Source organism: Heterodontus francisci, chromosome 1 (genome assembly GCF_036365525.1).
Source record: "Heterodontus francisci isolate sHetFra1 chromosome 1, sHetFra1.hap1, whole genome shotgun sequence".
Classification (NCBI taxonomy): domain Eukaryota; kingdom Metazoa; phylum Chordata; class Chondrichthyes; order Heterodontiformes; family Heterodontidae; genus Heterodontus; species Heterodontus francisci.
The window spans coordinates 227,366,552-227,390,431 of NC_090371.1; the positions used below are offsets into that span (position 1 = coordinate 227,366,552).

The 23,880-nt window shown below is 45.4% G+C and overlaps 1 protein-coding gene across 1 annotated transcript in view; it reads left to right on the top strand.

Moving 5' to 3' along the window:
• Positions 1-5,455: 5,455 nt before the first annotated feature.
• The window catches only part of gucy1b1 (guanylate cyclase 1 soluble subunit beta 1), a 231,132-nt gene continuing 212,707 nt past the window's right edge, over positions 5,456-23,880 (top strand). Inside the window, exon 1 of the mRNA XM_068022355.1 lies at positions 5,456-5,563. Coding sequence (XP_067878456.1) covers positions 5,471-5,563 — 93 coding nt within the window. The 5' untranslated portion in view covers positions 5,456-5,470. The remainder of the gene's footprint in view (positions 5,564-23,880) is intronic.

The following is a 23,880-nucleotide window of genomic DNA, read 5'->3' on the forward strand; positions in this document are numbered from 1 at the left end:
TTCTTCCTACCAAAATGAATCACTTCACATTTCTCTGAACTTCATCTGCCACCTATCTGCCCATTCCACCAATTTGTCTATGCCCTTTAGAAGTTCTGCACTATCCTCCTCACAGTTCACAATGCTTTCAAAGTTTTGTATCATCTGCAAACTTTGAAATTGTGCCCTGTACACCAAGGTGTAGGTCATTAATATATATCAGGAAAAGCAGATCTCCCCTGTACTCTCTCAAGGATCCTCCCATCCTTCCTAAAGTGTGGTGATCAGAACTGGACGTAATACCCCATAAAGTTCAGCATAATTTCTTTGATTTTATACTCAATACCTCTATTTATGAAGCTCAAGTTCCCATATGCTTTCCTAATCACTCTGTCAGTATGTTCTGCCACCTTCAAGATCTATACACATGCTCTCCCCGGGTCCCTCTCTTGACTCCCAGTCCAACGCCTTCTGTTCCGATTTTATGCCCCCGTCCCCTGCCTCTGAGCCTGTTCAAAATAGCCCTGTAAAATTCCAGCCCTGCATCCAGTTCTTGATAAACTCACTAAAAAGCCCACGCAATGGGCTGAACTTTACGAGTGCGCCGCAATTCGCAGCGACGCACTGAATTGTCGTGCATCCTGCGCGGATGTGCCATCCCTGAGCCCCCGTGATATGCAGGTGGGCTGATTTAACTAGAGGGGGCGGAGTGGCCGTCCTTGATGACATACAGGGGGCGGTCGTCGGGTCCCCCGGCAGCGGTGTCCGCGCCACCACGCGTGTGCCGGTGCCATTTTTAAAGAGCTTTAAGCCCTTAGAATGACTTTTAATTTTTAAAGGGACAGCATTCTAAATTTTTATTAACAAATAATAAAGATGTGGAAGGCCCTTCCCGAACCCCCCAAAGGGTTATTTCAATGCCTGAAATGACCAACACATTACGTGCCTTTTTCCCTCCCTGAACTTTACCCCCCCAACCTTCAAACTTTTGCCCTTCCCACCATCCCCAATTCCAATCAAAATTGTTTTCCCGGATCCTCCACCCCTGCTGCCCTGAAAATTTTATTCCTCCCCACGAGCTTTTCGCCTCGGAACTCCATACAGAGTTCCGAAGGCGTGTGGAGTACGAACGGCAATCGTAAAATCAGCGTGGGATGGCCACCGCCTGCAGGTAAGTTTGTTTGCATCTCTTCAGTGTTAATTTGAATATGCTGATGAAGGGCCCGCTACCAGGCCACGGGGAGGACCGCCGGCAATGTGCAGTGGGCTCTTCTAGATGTCGCGAGTCGAGGTGGGTCTCTCCCCGCAGAATTATACCAGCCGAGGCGTTGCGGGGCCGGTAAAATTCAGCCCAATGTGTATTTTCACAATAGTGCAGTTGCTGGGAATTGGCCAAATCGCCCATTACAATCACAATCCAGTTCTTTCATATTACTGGTGACATGCTTTATTTATCAGTGCTTCCTTTTCGACCAATTCTTGAATGATGCTGTGAGATATTAAATACATTATGACAAAAGATGGTGTACAAGTAAATTGTAGATTAAGCTTAAAAAAAAAGCTTTAAAACATTGTTGCATATCAAGAACAATGCAGAACATAGTCCAGTATTCACAACATTGAAAATCTGGCATTAGCTATGATTTCAGCTTGCAGATAGATATTAAATTGCAATAAAAACAGAAAATGGTAGAAATACACAGCAGGTTAGTCAACATCTGAAAGTGAAAGACATCAATAGCTTCTGTTTCCAAATCAGCCCTAATCTATAGTCCTCAGTACTTTACAAGGTGGTAGTCAGTTAACACTGAGTGAAAGGAAAGAGAGAAGTTGGGAATTTTTTTTAAAATTAATTCATGGGATGTGGGCGTTGCTGGTCAGGCCAGCATTTATTGCCCATCCCTAATTGCCCTTGAGAAGGTGGTGGTGAGCTGCCTTCCTGAACCGCTGCAGTCCGTGGGAGATAGGTACACCCACAGTGTTGTTAGGAAGGGAGTTACAGGATTATGACACAGCGACAGTGAAGGAACAGTGATATAGTTCCAAGTCAGGATGGTGTGTGACTTGGAGGGGAACTTGCCGGTGGTGGGGTTCCTATGCATTTGCTGCCCTTGTCCTTCTAGTTGGCAGAGATCGCGGGTTTGGAAGGTGCTGTCTAAGGAGCCCTGGTGCGTTGCTGCAGTGCATCTTGCAGATGGTACACACTGCTACCTCTGTGTGTCGGTGGTGGAGGGAGTGAATGTTTGTGGATGGGGTGCCAATCAAGCGGGCTGCTTTGTCCCGGATGGCGTCGAGCTTCTTGAGTGTTGTTGGAGCTTCACCCATCCAGGCAAGTGGAGAGTATTCCATCACGCTCCTGACTTGTGCCTTGGAGATGATGGACAGGCTTTGGGGAATCAGGATTCCTATTATCTGACCCGCTGTTGTAGCCACGGTATTTATATGGCTACTCCAGTTCAGTTTCTGGTCAATGGTAGCCTCTAGGATGTTGATAGTGAGGGATTCAGTGATAGTAATGCCATTGAATGTCAAGGGGAGATGGTTAGATTCTCTCTTGTTGGAGATGGTCATTGCCTGCCACATTTGTGGTGCGAATGTTACTTGCCACTTATCAGCCCAAGCCTAGATATTGTCCAGGTCTTGCTGCATTTCTACACGGAATGCTTCAGTATCTGAGGAGTCACGAATGGTGCTGAACTTTGTGCAATCATCAGCAAACATCCCCACTTCTGACCTAATGATTGAAGGAAGGTCATTGATGAAGCAGCTGAAGATGGATGGGCCCAGGACACTACGCTGAGGAACTCCTCCAGTGATGTCCTGGAGCTGATTGACCTCCAACAACCACAGCCATCTTCCTTTGCGCTAGGTTTGACTCCATCCAGCAGAGAGTTTCCCCCCTGTTTCCCATTGACTTCAGTTTTGCTAGGGCTCCTTGATGCCATACTCGGTCAAATGCTGCCTTGATGTCAAGGGCAGTCACTCTCACCTCAACTCTTGAATTCAGCTTTCTTGAACCAAGACTGTAATGAGGTCAGGAGCTGAGTGGCCCTGGCGGTCCCAAACTGAGCGTCACTGAACAGATTATTGCTAAGCAAGTGCTGCTTGATCGAACTGTTGATGACACCTTCCACCACTTTACTGATGATTGAGAGTAGGCTGATGGGGCGGTAATTGGCCAGGTTGGACTTGTCCTGCTTTTTGTGTACAGGACATACGTGGGCAATTTTCCACATTGCAGGGTAGATGCCAGTGTTGTAGCTGTACTGGAACAGCTTGGCTAGGGGCGCGGCAAGTTCTGGAGCACAGGTCTTCAGTACTACTGCCGGAATATTGTCAGGGCCCATAGCTTTTGCAGTATCCAGTGCCTTCAGTCGTTTCTTGATATCACATGGAGTGAATCGAATTGGCTGAAGTCTGGCATCTGTGATGCTGGGGACTTCAGGAGGAGGCCGAGATGGATCTTCAACTCGGCACTTCTGGCTGAAGATTGTTGCAAATGCTTCAGCCTTATCTTTCGTACTGATATGCTGGGATCCCCCATCATTGAGGATGGGGATATTTGTGGAGCCACCTCCTCCAGTTAGTTGTTTAATTGTCCACCACCATTCACGGCTGCATGTGGCAGGACTGCAGAGCTTAGATCTGATCCGTTGGTTATGGGATCGCTTAGCTCTGTCTCTAGCATGCTGCTTACACAGTTTGGCACGCAGATAGTCCTGTGTTGTAGCTTCACCAGGTTGACACCTCATTTTGAGGTATGCCTGGTGCTGATGACAGTGTTTGGGACATTGTCTGTAAGGTATGATTCTGTGAGTATGACTATGTCAGGTTGTTGCTTGACTAGTCTGTGGGACAGCTCTCCCAACTTTGGCACAAGCTCCCAGATGTTAGTAAAGAGGACTTTGCAGGGTCGACAGGGCTGTTTGCCGTTGTGGTTTCCGGTGCATAGGTCGATGCCGGGTGGTCCGTCCGGTTTCATTCCTTTGTAGCGTTTAGATACAACTGAGTGGCTTGCTAGGCCATTTCAGAAGGCATAAAAGAGTCAAGCACATTGCTGTAGGTCTGGAGTCACATGTAGGCCAGACCAGGTAAGGACAGCTGATTACCTTCCCTAAAGGACATTCGTGAACCAGATGGGTTTTTACAACAATCGACAATGGTTTCATGGCTATCATTAGACTAGCTTTTAATTCCAGATTTATTAATTGAATTCAAATTCCACCTTCTGTTGTGGTGGGATTTGAACCCATGTCCCCAGAGGAATACCCTGGGTCTCTGGGTAACTAGTCCAGTGACAATACCACTACGCCACCGCATCCCCATCCTTAATTAATATTCCCCCCTTAATGTTTCCCACGTGCTAGAGAAAATAATATTGGGGCTATTGAGTTTTGAGATGATAGTGGTGTATGTTATGGTTTTAGCAATGGAGAGTAGGAGTGGCGGTGTGCTATACTTTAAGAAAGGTATGTAATATCTCTCATTTAGACTGAACGCCTAGCATCCCTCTGCTGCTCCTACTCTTCCTCCAAATAAATCAACCTGGCAGATACCAATTAACAAACCTGTTGATGGCAGTAAAGGCATTGGAGCCAAGTTTAAAAATAACAACTGGCACAAAGATTCAAAAAAGCTTAAGTGACAGTTGTTTAAAGAAAAGCCATAAAAAAAAATTACAAGAACAGCCCCCAAAAAAACACAAAGACATTTACCTTTAAAATATGTGGGCCTCTTGCCTGCACCGAGGCCTCTGATATCACGTGTTCCGGGCATGCTGGAGACTTGGCATCTCTTACCACTGCCCCTTTTTGAATAACCTAATGAAACTCCTACTTGGCTGGGAACTTCAAATGTCTATCCCAGGCCTGATCACATCTGGAGCAGTTGCCATATTCCGCAGTAATTCAATGCATCTAATGTTTGCTTGATTTCTGAAATTGGGGCATCAAGAATTTTCAGTTGTGTTCTTTCAGCAGAAGCCATTATGTACAGTTTTTTTTTTTGTTTTGTTTAGATTATTTATTTATGGTTATTTAGTAATTGTTATTTTGATCTACTGTGTTATAAATTTCATATTAAAGGTTCCGATTTAGAAATATTTAGATCCAACACCAGTGACTTTAACATTGAGTTAAATTTGTGGGGGCAAAACAAATATTGAGATTGGAATTCTCGTAAAAAGTGAGTTGTAGACGTCTAGATTTTATTTTTAACAATCTGTTGCCTGTAACGTTTGAGCTGTTTTTGACATAACTTTAAATATACGTTGGTTTGAAGTTCAGGGTCCACTGCTATAAGTACATTAATTCATGAATAATTTTGTTCACAACAGTCACTAAACACCCACGAACACCTTCAAGTTGTATAAATTGTTATAACTGCTGAGCTCAGCAAAATCTTTGTGAGGTATTTGATATGAGGTCTGACAGAATTTTTTCTGTTGTGTGATTAATCCTTCACAGAAATCAATGCTGGCGAAATTCTGCAGATGTTTGGAAAGATGTTTTTTGAATTCTGCCAAGAATCTGGTTATGATACAATTCTTCGTGTTCTGGGCTCCAATGTTAGAGAGTTTTTGCAGGTAAATGTCTTTTTGGTAGTAAATACAACAAATCTCAGTTTATATAGATGAATGTAAAATATTACTAAATATCTGCACAGTTGTAGTGTTTGATAGTTAAATTTGTGCGTAGAATTTAAAAATAAAGCTCGCCTGAATTGAAATATTGAAGGTTTATTACAGAATCATACGTCAAAGAATGAGGGCATTCAGTCCATTGTGCCTGTGCTGGCTCTTTGAAAGAGCTATACAGTTAGTTCCACTCCCCTGCTCTTTCCTCAAAGCACTGTAAATTTATCTACAAATTTAGTTTACAACTTATATTTAATATTTCAAAGGCTACAAAGGATAAAACATGGAAACATAGATTTACAGCACAGAAGAAGGCCATTTGATCTATTGTGTCCATGCCAGGTGTAAAAGAGCTCTCCAGTCTAATCCTATCTTTTAGGTCTTGGTGCATAGCCCTCCAGCTTACGGCACCTCAAGTGCATATTCAAGTGTGATTTAACAGCGAAGAGTGTTTCTGCCTCTACCACCCTCAAGTTCCAGATTCCCCCCCACCATTTGGTTGAAAATTTCCTCCTCAACTCTCCTCTAATTCTTTCACCAAATAATTCAAAACTATGTACCCTGCTTATTGACTTTTCTGCTCATGGAAGTAACTCCTTCCTATGCACTCTATCTAGGTTTTATAAGTCTCAATTAAATCTCCCCTTAGCCGTCTCTGTTCCAAAGAATACACACCCATCCTATCTGATCTTTCCTCAGAGCTAAAATTCTCCATTCCTGGCAAAATCTCTTCTGTAACCTTTTTTGTGTGATCACATCCTGTTTGGGATCTTCTTCTCCCTGCTGCTCTCACATGCGTTCAAGTCTTCAGAAAAAGGAATTTTCCTCCACACAAGATCAGGTGGCAGGTTGTTCAATCTTGCCCGTCTAAGAGCGAAGTCCAAAGTACGGAAAGTCTTCATCAGGGAACTCCTCTGCTGACCATGCTGCTTTAACATCTCACACTGAAGGGTGTCTGCAGAGACTCATCAACAGGATTGCGGCTGCCTGCACCGAATTTGGCTTAACCGTCAGCCTCAAGAAAACGAACATCATGGGACAGGACGTCAGAAATGCCCCATCCATAAATATCGGCGACCACACTCTGGAAGTGGTTCAAGAGTTCACCTACCTAGGCTCAACTATCACCTGTCTCTCGATGCAGAATTCAACAAGCGCATCGGAAAGGCTTCCTCTGCTATGTTCAGACTGGCCAAGAGAGTGTGGGAAAATGGCGCACTGACACAAAACACAAAAGTCCAAGTGTATCAAGCCTGTGTCTTCAGTACCTTGCTCTACGGCAGCGAGGCCTGGACAACGTACGTCAGCCAAGAGCGATGCCTCAATTCATTCCATCTTCGCTGCCTCCGGAGAATCCTTGGCATCAGGTGGCAGGACCATATCTCCAATACAGAAGTCCTCGAGGCGGCCAACATCCCCAGCATATACACCCTACTAAGCCAGCGGCGCCTGAGATGGCTTGGCCATGTGAGCCACATGGAAGATGGCAGGATCCCCAAGGACACACTGTACAGCGAGCTCGTCACTGGTATCAGACCCACCGGCCGTCCTTGTCTCCGCTTCAAAGACGTCTGCAAACGCGACATGAAGTCCTGTGACATTGATTACAAGTCGTGGGAGTCAGTTGCCAGCGATCGCCAGAGCTGGCGGGCAACCATAAAGGTGGGGCTAAAGTGTGGCAAGTTGAAGAGACTTAGCAGTTGGCAGGAAAAAAGACAGAAGCGCAAGGAGAGACCCAACTGTGTAACAGCCCTGTCAACCAATTTTTTCTGCAGCACCTGTGGAAGAGTCTGTCACTCTAGAATTGGCCTTTATAGCCACTCCAGGTGCTGATTCACAACCCACTGACCACCTCCAGGCGCTTACCCATTCCTTCCTGTAAGGCGGTGACCAGAACTGTATGCAGTACTCAAGCTGCAGTCTAACTCATATATTACACAGTTCTAGCATAACATCCCCGCTCTTATACTCTAGGCCTTGGCCAATAAAGGAAAGTATCCTGCGTGTCTTCTTAACCACCTTATCTACCAGTCCTGCTAACTTCAGAGATCTGTAAACATACACCGCAAGGCCCCTCTGTTTCTCTACATTCTTCCAAATCCTGACATTTAATTGCATTCCCTTTTCTTGTTTGTCCTCCCCAAATGCATTGCTTCACACTTTTCTGGGTTGCATTCCATTTGCTACTTTTCTGCTCTTCTGAGCTGTCCATTGATATCTTCCTGCAGTCTGCAGCTTTCTTCCTCACTATCAAGCACATGGCCAATTTTTGTATCATCTGCCCCTACATTTATGATGTATACCACGAGCAGCAAGGGACCCAGTACTGAACCCTGAGGAACCCCTCTGGAAACAGGCTTCCAGTCAAAAATGCAACGTTGACCATAATCCATGGCTTCCTGCCACTGAGGCAATTTTATTCCAACTTGCCACTTTTCCTTGAATTCTATGAATTTCCGGACCAGTCTGCCATGTGGAACCTGGTCAAAAACCTTGCTAAAATTTGTGTAAACCACATCAAACATGCTACCCTCATTGACCCTTCTTGATGCTTCCTCAAAAAATTCAATGAAGTTAGTCAGACATGACCTTCCCTTAACAGCTCCATACTGACTGACATTGATTAATCCGTGTCACTCTAACTGAGGATTGATACGGTATATCAGAACTTTTTCCAGTAAATTTTTGACCATCATCAAGGTTAGGCTGACTGCCACATAATTACTCGGGCTATCTCTTCCTCCCTCCTTTTTGAAACAACAGCACAACGTTAGCAGTGCTCTGGCACCATGTCTGTAGCCAGAGATGATTGGAAAATGATGACCAGAGCCTGTGCTATTTCTTTCCTTGCTTCCCTTAGCAGCATGGGATACATTTCATCCAGGCCTGATGATTTATGCACTTGCAAGAGCACTAAATACCTACATATTTCCTCCTTTATTATGTTTGTCCATCCAATATTTCACACTCCTCCTCTTTAGCTACCTACCATGCCTGCTTTGTTCCTCCATTTTTCTGAGAGCAAATGCAAAGTCTTCAATAAGAATGATGCTAATATCTGGCACCTCCACACGTAAGTTACCTCTTGTCTGTAATTGGCCCTTTTCTTTCCTTAGTTATCCTCTTGCTCTTTATGTATTATTAAAATATTGGTGGGTTTTACTTTATTTTATTTGACAATATTTTTCATGCTCTCTCCTTGCTTTCTGAATTTCCTTTTTAATTTCACCCCTGCATTTTTAATATTCGTCTCGATTTTCTGCAGTATTGAGCTTTTGGCATCTGACATAAGCTTTTTTCCTTATTTCTACTCTCTATGCTTTTTGACATCCGAGGTTGTATGGATTTGAGAGTCCCACCCTTATGGACTGAATGGCCTACTCCTGTTCATATGATCCTTTTATCTTCATGGGAACATAATTGTTCTGAATCATCTTTATCTCCCCTTTGAAAGCTTTCCATTTTCTGACACTGATTTACCTTCAAGTAGTTGTTTCCAGTCCACTTTTGCCAAATCACACCTCAGCTCAGTAAAATTGGCCTTTACCCAAAATAAAATATTTACTCTTGGTCTATCTTTATCCTTTTCCATAACTACCCTAAATGTAACTGAATTATGATCACTGCCACTAAAATGCTTTCCCACTGGCACCACTTCCACCTGCCCAGATGTGTTCCCTAAAACTAAGGGCTGGATTTTTCCAGAGCTTCAAAAATGACAGGGCGCACGTGCAAGATCTTCTCCGCAGAGCCACCATGGAATTTAGCGCGGCGGCTCATTTACATTGCTGGGGCGGTCCGACTGCTCCCAATGACGTGGTGGGGGCTGGCGCTCCATCCCCATCAACGGTGTCGGGTGCCATGCCTTTTTTAAAGGACTTCCAGTCCTTCGGTTTAATTTAAATTTTTTAAGTTAAAGGAGAGATAAAATTAAAGTGCAAAAGTGAATAAAAGTTTCAATCACCTCTCCCACCGCCCAGTGACTAAACAATTTATTAATTGCCCTCTCCCCTCTTCCTCCTTTCCCCCAACACCCCCACAAACAAATTACCTAGCAATCCCGGCCTTCACCATCCCCCCTCCCCCCCCCAAAGTTTATTACCTTTTCCCTTTGGAGATCCAAAGACGCGGGGATTCCGGCAACTGGCCGGAATATGGCAGCGGGATGGCTGGCGCGATGAGGTAGGTATTTATTCATTAATTTAAATAGATTAACATGTTTTAATGATGTAGCCGAGTGGTGGGCGGGGGAGCACGAGACCTCGACACTGCCGGTAACATGGGGCGGGGCCTTCCCAGCATTGAAGCGTGTGGTGGGCCTCTCCCGGAGGTATTTTCCAGGTCCCCCCCGCCAGAGGCATAGATGTTGATCTTCAGGGCCACTGGAACTGGGTGTCCACCAAAGCCCACGGGTTGCAGCTCATCCTGCAGCATGGCGCATTAAGTCGGTGACGACCTACTTGGAGAGCTGCAGTTTTTGCTGACACTGCTGCTTGAACATTTGGAGGAAGCTGAGGCGAGTCCAGTACACTCTCCGGCGTGAGTATGCCCGTCTTGACGTAACTGGCTGCTGCCACTCTGAGACGCTGCTGGATGGCCCAAGGATCAAGAAAGACGAGGTGTATGAGACCCATGCCAGCTGATCAGGAGCCATTCCTTCCCCAGCATCTTGAAGTCCCAATGGTCTGCAAGAAGTCCTTTCCTTTTCTATGTGCTACCCTTTATCCATATCATCCGAAGACATGGGATCAAGTGTTGTACCCAGCTCCACCTCTCCACCACCTCTGTAGACCCCTCTACTGCCTTTGTATTGTCAGTCTGTTTATCCTTCATATAATCCTGGATGGGCTGATGTCGGGGGGCTGGTAAAATTCAACCCTAAGTCCCTTGTTGGGCTTGCTACGTACTGGCTAAAATATTTCTCCTAGATAATTTTAAGAATTCTGTGCTCTCTGTACCTTTTAAAGTGAATTTATCCCAGGTAATATTAGGGTGGTTGAAATCCCCTACTATTCTCATTTGTTTCTGCACCTTTCAGCAATTTGCCTTTGTATTTGCTCTTCTATTGCCTTCTGACTGTTTGGGGATCTATAGTGTACTCCCAGCAGTGTGATTACCTGTTTGTTGTTCCTCAGTTCAACCCATATATCTTCATTTGATGTTCACAGCATATCATTCCTCCTCACAGATGTGATTGTTCCTTTTACTAATATTGTGACCCCCCCCCTCATTTTTATTACCCTGCTCTTTATCCCATCTGTAAGCTCTGTAACCGGGAATGTTGAGCTGCCATTCCTGCCCTTCGTTAAGCCATGTTTCAGTAATAACTATGATATCATACTTCCATGTTTTCAACACCTGATTAAACAGTGATTTTTTTTCTTTGGTCTTGTGGAAAAGGACATCAGGTTTTAACTGATTTTGGTTGCATTTCAGATATCTGTAACAAGATGATCCATTGTTAAGCTAAACGATTAGAAAATATTAAGTGTTCACTACAATGATATTGCACTACAGGCATTGCGAAACATGGTTATGACTGGCCATTTATAATCTGTGCTCTGGGATGGGAGATAAAGACCTCAGGGATTTTAATTTCAATTAATTAAATAAATCTGGAAGATAAAGCTAGTCTCAGATGGTCATGGAATTACCAGACTGTTGTAAAAACCCATTTGGTTCACTAATTTACTTTTAAGGAAGGAAATCTGCTGTCCTTTAACTAATCTGGCTGACATGTAACTCCAGACCAATAGCAATTGTTGATTCTTAACTGAAAAGTCAATACTCCCTCCCTAACGGCACTGTTGGTGTACCTACATCACATGGACGACAGCCGTTCAAGAATGCAGCTCACCAGCACTTTCTCAAGGCCAATAGGGATGGGCAATGTGACACCCACATCCTATGAAAGAATAAAAAAAAGTCACTGGTGGGAGTAGTCAATAGGCCCCTTAACAGTAGTTACACTGTAGGACAGGATATAAATGAAGAAATAATTGGGGCTTGTAAGAAAGGTACTGCAATAATCATGGGTGAGTTTAATCTTCATATAGATTGGATAAATCAAATTGGCAAAGTTGGTAAACTAATGGGACTAAAGGCTGACAAGTTCCCTGGATCTGATGGCTTGCATCCTAGGGTCTTTAAAGAAGTGGCTGGAGAGATGGTGGATATATTGGTTATAATCTTACAAAGTTCCCTAGATTCTAGAAAAGTCCCAGCAGATTGGAAAACTGCAAATGTAACACCCCTATTCAAGAAAGGAGGGAGACAAGAAGCAGGAAAACATAGGCCAGTTAACCTAACATCTGCCATTTGGAAAATGCTAGAAACCATTATTAAGGAAAAGTAGCAGGACATTTAGAAAATCATAATGCAAGCAAGTAGAGTCAACATGGTTTTATGAAAGGGAAATTGTGTTTGACAAATTTATTAGAGTTCTCTGAGGATGTAACAAGCAGGGTGGATGAAGGGGAACCAGTACATGTTGTATTTCCAAAAGGCATTTGAGAAGTTGTTGTGTAAAAGGTTAGTGCACAAGCTAAGAGCTCATGGTGTTGGGAGTAATATATTTGCATGGATGGAAGATTGGCTAACAGAAAACGCAGAGTTGGGATAAATGGGTCACTTTCAGGTTGGCAAACTATAACTAGTAGAGTGCCAAAGGGATCAGTGTTGGGGTCTCAATTATTTACTGTCTATATTATTGACTTGGATGTTGCCAAATTTGCTGACTATGCAAAGATAGATAGGAAAACAAGCTGTGACGAGGACACAGAGTCTGCAAAGAGATATAGAAAGGTTAAGTGAGTGATCAGAAATGTTGTCCACTTTGGTGTAAAGGATAGAAAAGCAAAATATTACATAAATGGAGCGAAACTATAGGATGCTGCTTTATCATAAGATCATAAGAACTAGGAGCAGGAGTAGGCCGTCCGGCCCCTCGAGCCTGCTCCGCCATTCAATAAGATCATGGCTGATCTTTTCGTGGACTCAGATCCACTTACCCGCGCTCCCACCATATCCTTTATTGTTCAAAAAGATATCTACCTTAGCTTTAAAGACGTTTACTGAAGAAGCGTCAACTACTTCACTGGGCAAGGAATTCCATAGATTAACAACCCTCTGGGTGAAGAAGTTCCTTCTCAATTCAGTCCTAAATCTGCTCCCTCTAATCTTGAGGCTATGCCCTCTTGTCCTAGCTTCACCTGCCAGTGGAAACATCCTCTCTACTTGTATCTTATCTATTCCCTTCATAATTTTATATGTTTCTATAAGATCCTCCCTCATTCTTCTGAATTCCAATGAATATAATCCCAATCTACTCAGTCTCTCCTCATAAGCCAACCCCCTCAACTCCGGAATCAACCTAGTGAACCTCCTCTGCACCCTCTCCAGTGCCAGTATATCCTTTCTCAAGTAAGGAGACCAAAACTGCACACAGTACTCCAGGTGCGGCCTCACCAGTACCTTATACAGCTGCAACATAACCTCTCTGCTTTTAAACTCAATCCCTTTAGCAATGAAGGACAAAATTCCATTTGCCTTCCTAATTACTTGCTGTACCTGCAGACCAACCTTCTGCGATTCATGCAAAAGGACACCTAGGTCCCTCTGTATAGCAGCATGCTGCAACTTTTTACCATTCAAGTAATAATCCTTTTTACTGTTACTCCTACCGAAATGAATGACTTCATATTTATTAACATTGTATTCCATCTGCCAGACCTTTGCCCACTCACTCAATGTATCTATGTTCCTCTGCAAAGTTTCACAGTCATCTGCACACTTTGCTCTGCCACTCATCTTAGTGTCATCTGCAAACTTTGACACCCTACATGTGGTCCGCAACTCCAAATCATCTATATAAATTGTAAATAATTGCGGTCCCAACACCGATTCCTGAGGCACACCACTAGTGACTGATTGCCAACCAGAATAGCACTCATTTATCCCCACTCTCTGCTTCCTGTTAGTCAACCAATCCTCTATCCATGCTAATACTTTACCCCTAACGCCATGCATCCTTATCTTATGCAGCAGCCTCTTGTGTGGCACCTTGTCGAAGGCCTTTTGGAAATCTAGGTACACCACATCCACTGGGTCCCCATTGTCCACCTTGCTCGTAATGTCATCATAGAATTCCAAAAGATTTGTCAAGCATGACCTGCCCTTCATGAACCCATGCTGCGTCTGCCCAACGGGACAATTTCTATCGAGATGCCCTGCTATTTCTTTCTTAATAATAGACTCAAGCATCTTCCCCACTACAGAGGTTAAGCTAACCGGTCTATAATTCCCCATCTTTTGTCTACCTCCCTTTTTAAACAGTGGCGTCACATCTGCTGTTTTCCAATCAACTGGGACTACCCCAGAGTCCAGCGAATTTTGGAAAATTACCGTCAGTGCACCTGCTATTTCTCCCGCTATCTCTTTTAGTACCCTGGGATGCATTCCATCAGGGCCAAGAGACTTATCAATCCTTAGCTCCATTAGCTTGCCCAACACTACCTCTTCCGTAATAATGATTGCTCCCAGGTCCTCACCTACGTTCGTCTTTTTGTCAATTACTGGCATGTTATTAATGTCCTCCACTGAGAAGACCGATACAAAATACCTGTTCAATGCCTCGGCCATTTCATCATATCCCATAACTAAATTCCCCTTCTCATCCTCTAAAGGACCAACGTTTATTTTAGCTACTCTTTTTCGTTTTATATATTTATAGAAACTTTTGCTATCTGTCTTTATATTCTGTGCTAGTTTTTTCTCATGTTCCATCTTACTTTTCTTTATAGCTCTTTTTGTAGCTTTCTGTTGACCTTTAAAGTTTTCCCAATCTTCTAGTTTCATGTTTACAGAAAGGATCTAGTTTACAGAAGGATCTGGGTGTCCTCCTACTTGAAACACAAAAGTTTACATGCATGCAGGTTAAGCAAATAATTAGGAAGGCAAATGGAATGTTGGACTTTATTGCAAGGAGATGAGTATAAAAGTAGTGAAGTCTTGCTAAAACTGTACAGGACATTAGTGAGATCACACCCAGATATACTTGCATTGGAGGCAGTTCAGAGAAGGTTCATTTGGTTGATTCCTGGGATGAAGGGGTCCTCTTATGAGGAAATATTGAGCAGGCTGGGCCCATAGAAAAATGAGAGATGATCTTATTGAAACATATAAGATTCTGAGGGGGCTTGACAGATTAGATGCTGAGAGGATGTTTCTCCTTGTGGGGGAATCTAGAACTAGTTTCAGAATAAGAGTCTCCCATTGAAGATGGAGATGAGGGGAAATTTCTTCTCTCGGAATGTCGTAAATTTTTGGGATTATCTTCCTCAGAGAGAAGTGGAGGCTGGGTCATTGAATATATTCAAGGCTGAGATAGACAGATTCTTGAACTATGGGGAGTCAAGGTGTTATGGGGAACAGGCAGAAAAGTGGCGTCGAGGCCAAGATCAGATGAGCCGTGATGTTGTTTAGTGGTGGATCAGGATCATGGGGCTGTTTTGACCTACCCCTGCTCCGACTTCTTACGTTTTTATGGAGGGTGAAGGATGTGAGGCCGGACAGGAGGGCTTTGGAGTAGTTGAATTTAGAGGTGATAAAGGTAAGGATGAGCACCAGAACAGCTGAGGCGAGGGCAAAGATACATGACCTTATGGAGATGGAAGTAGGTGTTTTTTCTGATGACGCGGATATGGGGCTGGAAGCGCAGCTCAGGGTCAAGCTGGCAAAGAATCTGGTTCAATCTCAGCGAGGGAGATGAAATTGCAGCATTGATATGGAGATTGTGGCAGCGGCCAAAGATCATGGCTTTGGGCATCCTGGTGGTTCACAGGAGGAAATTGCGACACATCCAGGACAACATGTAGGATAAACCGACTGACAATACAAAGGCCATAGAGGGGTCTAGAGAGGTGTTGGAGAGGTGGAGCTGGGTGCAACACCGTACAACTGAAATTTGATCCCATGTCTTCGGATGATGTGGATAAAGGGTAGCACATAGAAAAGGAAAGAACTTCTTGGAGACCATTGGGATTTTGGTAATAATGCTGGGGAAGGAAGGGCAACTGATCAGCTGGCATGCATCCAGTCTTTCTTGACCCCTGGACCGTGCAGCAGCATCTCAGAGTGGCAGCTGCCAGCTATGTCAAGAAGGACATACCTGTGCTGGAGAGTGTAGTGGACTCGCCTCAGCTTCCTCCAAATGTTCAAGCGGCACTTTCAGCAAAAATTGCGCCTCTCCAGGTAGGCCGTCACTGACTGAATGTGCCATGCTGCAGGATGAGCTGCAACCTGTGGGCTTTGGTGGACACCCAGTTCCAGTGGCCCTGAAGATCACCATAACACTCAACATCTATGCCTCTGGCTCTTTCCAGGGATCTACTGGGGACATGTGGGGGGTCTCACAGGTAGCAGCCAACCTCTGCACCAAGGAGGTGACCAATGCCATGTTCAAGAGGGCCGGTGACTATGCACACTACTGGACTGACCATGACAATCAGACAGAGAGGTTCGGGGCCATCGCTGGATTTCCTTGGGTGCAAGGTGTGAGAGATTGCTTGCATGTGGCCATCAAAGATCTTATGGAGCAGCCAGCAGTTGTCTTTAATGTCTTTCATTGAATCAACATTCAGTTGGTCTGCGATCACTGAAAGCATTTCCTGCAGGTGTGTGCCTGTTTCCCGGGAAGCAGCCACAATGCCTATGTACTTCGACAGTCCCAGGTGCTAGAGCTTTTCAGGACGCCTGCTCGACTCCAAAGATGAATTCCCGGGGACAAGGGCTAACCATTGAAGACGTGGCTACTCACCCCTGTGAGGAATGCTCACTGCAGCAGAGGAGAAGTACAACAGTTGTCACGGTTCCACTCCTGCAATCATTGAGCAGGTCATTGTGCTGCTGAAGATGAGATTCCGGTGCCTGGATAGATCTGGTGGTGCCCTGCGATATGCCCCGGCAAGGGTATTGCATATTGTGGTGGTCTGCTGTGTTCTGTACAATCTAGCACTGCAGAGAGGGGGAAGCCTTGCATAAAGAGGACATGATTGATTGCCAGTCCGTAACCGATGAGGAGGATGGGGAGGCTAATGAGCAGGCAGCACTGGATAATGACTCCCTTGCCACGGAGACCAGGGAGATTTGCGCAAGGGAGGCAAGAGATAATTTCATACATAACCGCTTCCTGCCACCATGATGGCCTCTGAAAGTGGATTCAATAAAGACTCCTCTCACTGTATTCTACCTGTTGGATTCTTTGCCTAGTGTCCAGCTTCACCATGCCCTCTGGCACATCTTGGGACGCTACCAAACGTGGCCTGTGCCTACACTGGCAGCCCATTGAGGAAGCAGTGAATCCCCAAGTAAGCCTAGGTGCTCTTTAGTTGTTTACGAGTGCTTCGACAAGGTGTGACCCCTGTGCCAGCAGCTGGGGTTGAGGCAGGCTGCTGTTCAGGCTACCCCTTGGCCTGGGATGAGTGACTTCAGTGGCTGTCCTCTGGCTGTCTGAGGCCAGGAAGGCCCTGACTGGCTGAGTAGTTGTTGCACAGGTGCAGGACTCCCCTCAGTCAACACAGCTACTAGAGCTGGGCTCATTGGCAGTGGGACTAAGGAGCTGCTTTTCACACTCAGAGCGTCCTGAGGGGAGCCCCCAGTTGTGGAGATCGCTTATTTGAACCTCCCTGCTGACCAGAGAAGAATGAGGACCTGGAGAAGACTCCAGGTGCCTCGTCCTTCTCTCGCTTTGTCGCTGCTGAATTGAGCTCATGGCCAAGGCGATGGTGTGGAACTCTGCGCACATCTGTGGGATCTTCATGAGGGTCGCGACCTCTCAATGGTTGAATCCATGTGCTCGCATGCCTGAGACATGGCACCACTCATGGCATGAGGGGAATCCTCTATCATCTGCTCATAGCGGCCATTGCTTCTTGCAGCTCTGCCAGATGCTGTCTTGCATGGATGGGACTCCTTTATCATCTGCTCCTGGCCGCGTATTGCCTCTGGCAGCTCTGCCAGATGGTGTCTTGCCTCTCTCTGCAACTCCAGCATGCCCTGTGTTGTCAACACCAGAGGGTCACCAACCAGGAACTCAGCATGGGCCTGGCCACCCATAGTCCTCTGACTCAGTGGCCTCAGTTGCCACAGCCTCTGTCAGCTACTCGGGCACGTGTGTGGCACTCTCACTAGCTTGTGACCCTGCATCTAATACCAAGCGCATACCCACAGGTGAAAGTATCTGTGCTGGTGCAAGATGCAGGAAAATGATGTGACTGTGCATCCTCTGACTGTTCTTCCTTCTCCTCAGGGGTCAATGGCTGTCCCCCTGTCGTAGCTTCAGCGCTAGCCTCCTGCGGACAACGACCTGAATGAGAGTACACAAACATTTGTGGGTTAAGTTGTGCAGATCTTCTCATGCCAACCCTACTTGATGTGGATCTCCAGAAGTGTGGTGGAGGACACATGAACACAATCCTCAGTCTCTTGTCCGGAGATTCCTTTCTCAACATCTGCTATTGAATAGCCGCCCTGGGCCCCCACTAGCTGCAGTGCCTCCTCCTCAGCCAATGATAGAGGCTGGAGATCTGGGATGCATCCACCAGTCCTTGAGGTCTCCCTCGTGTTATGGGCCCATTTATCCTGTAAGTAGAAAGAGGGACATAGTAAGACTTTGCAGGAAGAACAACAGGACACTTACTGGTGGCTGCCTCTCATCCCCTGATGTGGTCTTCTAAATGGCACCTCCCCACATCTGCTCTCAGGGGTGTAGTGGAATTGAGCTGTGAAAGAAAGTGGCCCGTTGCCAAGTATCAGCCTTGAATCTGACAGGATATGATGATGCCTCACCTCCTGCCAGCTCCTTTGTGGTCACTCTCTGCCCATGTCGTGCTCCCTCCTGCATGGCCACATGTAAGCTCCAAAGAGGAGAGAGGCATGGAGGACTCACCTTGGCAGAACAAAGGAGGTCTTTGACTCTCTTGCGCCACTGGATCCAGTTGCGTGGGGTGACCCCAGAGCCACTGAACTCCTCTGCGATCTCCGTCCAGGATCCCTTGGTCAGGTGGGAGGAACTCTCCTTGCCATCCCTTGAAAAGAGGACCTCCTGCTTTTCCCTTGCAGCCTGGAGGAAAATCTACAGGGAGGCATCGCTAAACTGTGGGGTCATCTGGTGTCTTGCTTCTGACATGGTGCCAGGTCACTCACCACCCCCCCCACGCTGTCCCAACTGTTGTTTGTCCTTTTGCAGAGAACGGGTACAGGTGTTGCAACAGCACTTTAGTGGGGTCCAAAAGCACACCAGCTTCACTGCCTCATTGAAAGGCAGTCATACAAGCAAGACTGGCAGCAATTCAAATATGACTCCAACAAACATAGAAAATAGGAGCAGGAGTAGGCCATTTGGCCCTTCGAGCCTGCTCTGCCATTGAAAAAAGATCATGGCTGATCGTCTAATTCAGTACTCTGTTCCTGCTTTCTCCCCATACCCTTTGATCCTTTTGGCATTAAGAAATTTATCTATCTCCTTCTTGAATATATTTAATGACTTGGCCTCCACTGCCTTCTGTGGTAGAGAATTCCACAGATTCACCACCCTCTGAGTGAAGAAATTTCTCCTCATCTCGGTTCTAAATGGCATACCCCATATCCTGAGACACTGACCCCTGGTTCTGGACTCCCCAGCCATTGGGAACATCCTCCCTGCATCTAGCCTGTCTAGTCCTGTTTTATAGATTTTATAGATTTCTATGAGATCCCCTCTCATTCTTCTAAACTCTAGTGAATATAGGCCTAGTCGACCCAATCTCTCCTCATATGTCACTCCTGCCATCCCAGGAATCAGCCTAGTAAATCTTATTTGCACTCCCTCCATGGTAAGAACATCCTTCTTTAGATAAGGAGACCAAAACTGCACACAATACTCCAGATGTGGCCTTGGACAACTGCAGTAAGACATCCTTGCTCCTGTACTCAAATCCTCGTGCAATGAAGGCCAACATATCATTTGCCTTCGTAACTGCTTGCTGCACCTGAATACTTGCTTTCAGCGACTGGTGTACAAGGACACCCAGGTTTCGTTGCACCTCTCCCTTTCCCAATCTATCACCATTCAGATAATCTGCCTTTCTGTTTTTGCAACCAAAGTGGATAACCTCACATTTATCCACGTTATACTGCATCTGCCATGCATTTGCCCTCTCTCCTAACTTGTCCAAATTGCATTGGAGCCGCTTTGCATCCCCCTCAGAGCTCACATTCCTCCCAGCTTTGTGTCATCTGCAAACGTGGAAATGTTACATTTAGTTCCCTCACTCAAGTCATTAATGTATACTGTGAATAGCTGGGGCCCAAGTACTGATTCCTGCGGTACCCCACTAGTCACTGCCTGTCACCTGGAAAAAGACCCATTTATTCCTACTCTCTGTTTCTTGTCTGTCAACCAATTCTCAATCCATGCCAGTATGTTACCCCCAATCCCATGTGCTTTAATTTTGCACACTAACCTCTTATGTGGGATCTTATCAAAAGCCTTCTGAAAATCCAAATACACCACATCCAATGGTTCTCCCTTAACTATTCTACTAGTTACATCCTCAAAAAACTCCAGTAGATTTGCTGAGCATGATTTCCCTTTTGTAAACCCATGCTGACTTTGTCCAATCCTGTTTCTGCTTTCCAGGTGTTCTGCTATCACATCCTTTATAATAGACTCTAGCATTTTCCCCACTACTGATGTAAGGCTAACTGGTCTGTAATTCCCTGTTTTTTCTCACCCTCCTTTTTAAAATAGTGGGGTTACATTTGCCACCCTCCAATCTGTAGGAACTGCTCCAGAGTCTATAGAATTTTGGAAGAGGACCACCAATGCATCCATTATTTCCAAGCCAACTTCCTTTAGTACTCTGGATGTAGATTATCAGGCCCTGGGGATTTCTCAGCCTTTAACCCTATTAATTTCCTAAGCACTATTTTTTTTTTTTACTAATACTGATTTCCTTCAGTTCCTCCCTCTCATTAGACCCTTGGTTCCCTAACATTTCTGGGAGGTTATTTGTGTCCTCGTTTGTGAAGACGGAACCAAAGTATGTGTTTAATTGTGCTGCCATTTCTTTGTTCCCCATTATAATTTCCCCCATTTCTGACTGTAAGGGACCTACATTTGTCTTCACTAATCTTTTTCTCTTCACACATTTATAGAAGCTTTTACAGTCAGTTTTTATGTTCCCCACAGTGGCGCAGTGGTTAGCACCGCAGCCTCACAGCGCCAGCGACCCGGGTTCAATTCTGGGTACTGCCTGTGTGGAGTTTGCAAGTTCTCCCTGTGTCTGCGTGGGTTTCCTCCGGGTGCTCCGGTTTCCTCCCACAAGCCAAAGACTTGCAGGTTGATTGGTAAATTGGCCATTATAAATTGCCCCTAGTATAGGTAGGTGGTAGGGAAATATAGGGACAGGTGGGGATGTGGTGGGAATATGGAATTAGTGTAGGATTAGTATAAATGGGTGGTTAATGGTTGGCACAGACTCGGTGGGCCGAAGGGCCTGTTTCAGTGCTGTATCTCTAAATCTAAAAAAAAGTTTACTCTCATACTCTATTTTCCCTCGCTTAACGAATCTCTTTGTACTCCTTTGCTGAATTCTAAACGACTCCCAATCCTCAGACTTGCTGCTTTTTCTGGCAAATTTATATGCCTCCTCTTTGGATCTAATACTATCCCTAATTTCTTCTGTAAGCCACGGTTGAGCCACCTTTCCAGTTTTATTTTTGCACTAGACAGGAATGAATAATTGTTGTAATTCATGCACACGTTCTTTAAATATTATATATTGCCTATCCACTGTCAACCCTTTTAGTAAAAAGGGGCGGCACAGTGGCGCAGTGGTTAGCACCGCAGCCTCACAGCTCCAGCTACCCGGGTTCAATTCTGGGTACTGCTTGTGTGGAGTTTGCAAGTTCTCCCTGTGTCTGCGTGGGTTTCCTCCGGGTGCTCCGGTTTCCTCCCACAAGCCAAAGACTTGCAGGTTGATTGGTAAATTGGCCATTATAAATTGCCCCTAGTATAGGTAGGTGGTAGTGGAATATAGGAACAGGTGAGGATGTGGTAGGAATATGGGATTAGTGTAGGATTAGTATAAATGGGTGGTTGATGGTCGGCACAGACTCGGTGGGCCAAAGGGCCTGTTTCAGGACTGTATCTCTAAACTAAACTAAACCAAACTAAACTAAAGTTCCCCAATCTACCATAGCCAACTCGCACCTCATACCTTCATAGTTTCCTTTATTTAGATTCTGGACCCTAGTTTCTGGATTCAACTACTTCACTATCCATTTTATTGAAGAATTCTATCATGTTATGGTGGCTCCTCCCCAAGGGAACCTGCACAACAAGATTGTTAATTATTCCTTTCTCATTGTACAATACCTAGTCTAGGATGGCCTGTTCTCTAGTTGGTTCCTCAATGTATTGGTCTAAAAAACCATCATGTACACACTCCAGGAAATTTTCCTCCACAGTATTATTGCTAATTTGGTTTGACCAATCTATATGTAGATTAAATTCACCCATGATTACAGTTGTACCCTTATTGCATGCGTCTCTAATTTCCTGTTTAATGCCATCCTTTACATCTCCTCTACTGTTTGGGGGCCTATAGACAACCCCCACCAACGTTTTCTGCCCCTTGGTGTTTCTTAGCTCCACCCATACAGATTCCACATCATGATTTTCTGAGCCAATATCCTTCCTCACTATTGCATTGATTTCCTCTTTTACTAACAACACTACCCTACCTCCTTTCCCTTTTTGCCTGTCTTTCCTAAATATTAAACACCCTTGGATGTTCAGTTCCCATCCTTAGTCACCTTGCAGCCATGTCTCCGTAATTGCAACTATATCGTAACCGTTTATATCCATTTGTACTGTTATCTACCTTATTGCGAATGCTCCGCGTGTTAAGGTACAATGCCTTTAGACTTGTCTTGTTAACATTGCTAGTCATCTTAGCTTTATTTTACACTATGGCCCCATTTGTTTCTCGCCCTTGTTTTCTCTGCCTTCCACTTTTGCTTCTTACCTTTCTGTCTTTCATTTCTATCCTTGTTTCCCCCTCCTCTAGCTCCCTGCTCAGATTCCCATCCCTCTGCCATTCTAGTTTAAAACCTCCCCGACAGCACTAGCAAACACTGATATGTACCACGACAGCTGGCTGCTTGCCGTCCCCCCTCAGAATGCCCTGCAGTGGCTCAGTGACATCCTTGACCCTGGCACCAGGGAGGCAACGCACCTTCTTGGAGTCTCTTTTGTGGCAACAGAAATGCCTGCCTGTTCCCCTTACGATAGAATCCGCTATTACTTTAGACCTGCCACTCTTCTTTCTTCCCTCCTGTGCAGCAGAGCCACGCATGGTGCCATGAACTTGGCTCTTGCTGCTTTCCCCTGAGCCATCTGCCCCAACAATATCCAAAGCGATTATATCTGAGGGGGATGGCCACAGGGAACTCCTGCACTACCTACCGTCTGGTATTCTGCCTGATGGTCACCATTCCCTTTCTGCCTTTGCAGCATTTGCCTGCGGTGTGACCACCTCGCTAAACGTGCTATCCACGATATCCTCAGCTTCGCGGATGCTCCACAGTGAATCCACCTACACCTACGCTGGAAGCGTCCCTGATTTCCCAGATAGCGCAGGAAGAGCATATCACGGGGCTGAGCTCTCCTGCCACGACTTACCCTTAGATGAATTAGTTACTCCCTTAATTAAAAAATACTAATTACGCTAGGGGACTTGTTCTACTCCAAACACAACCCACTACAATCTAAAGTCCTTATCTTTACTTTTGAAGCTAACGGACTGCAGTAGTATAAATAGTAGAAAAAGTAGAAAAACTCACCTGAACCTACTAACCAATCAGCTGTTTCCCTGCACCCGCGACACTTTTTGAATCCTGATGTCACTTGGAATTCCGCCGCCTGAAGGTCCTGAAGGTATGCCTCTCCTCAGCTCCTCTCGGGTCTCAGCCTCTCTGCCTCTGTTTGTGCCCTTTATTTATCTCTCTCCTCTCTCTCTCTCTCTCTGTCTCTGTCTCTGTCTCTGTCTCTGTCTCTGTCTCTGTCTCTGTCTCTGTCTCTGTCTCTCTGTCTCTCTGTCTCTCTGTCTCTGTCTCTCTGTCTCTGTCTCTCTGTCTCTGTCTCTCTGTCTCTGTCTCTCTGTCTCTCTGTCTCTCTGTCTCTCTGTCTCTGTCTCTGTCTCTCTGTCTCTGTCTCTCTGTCT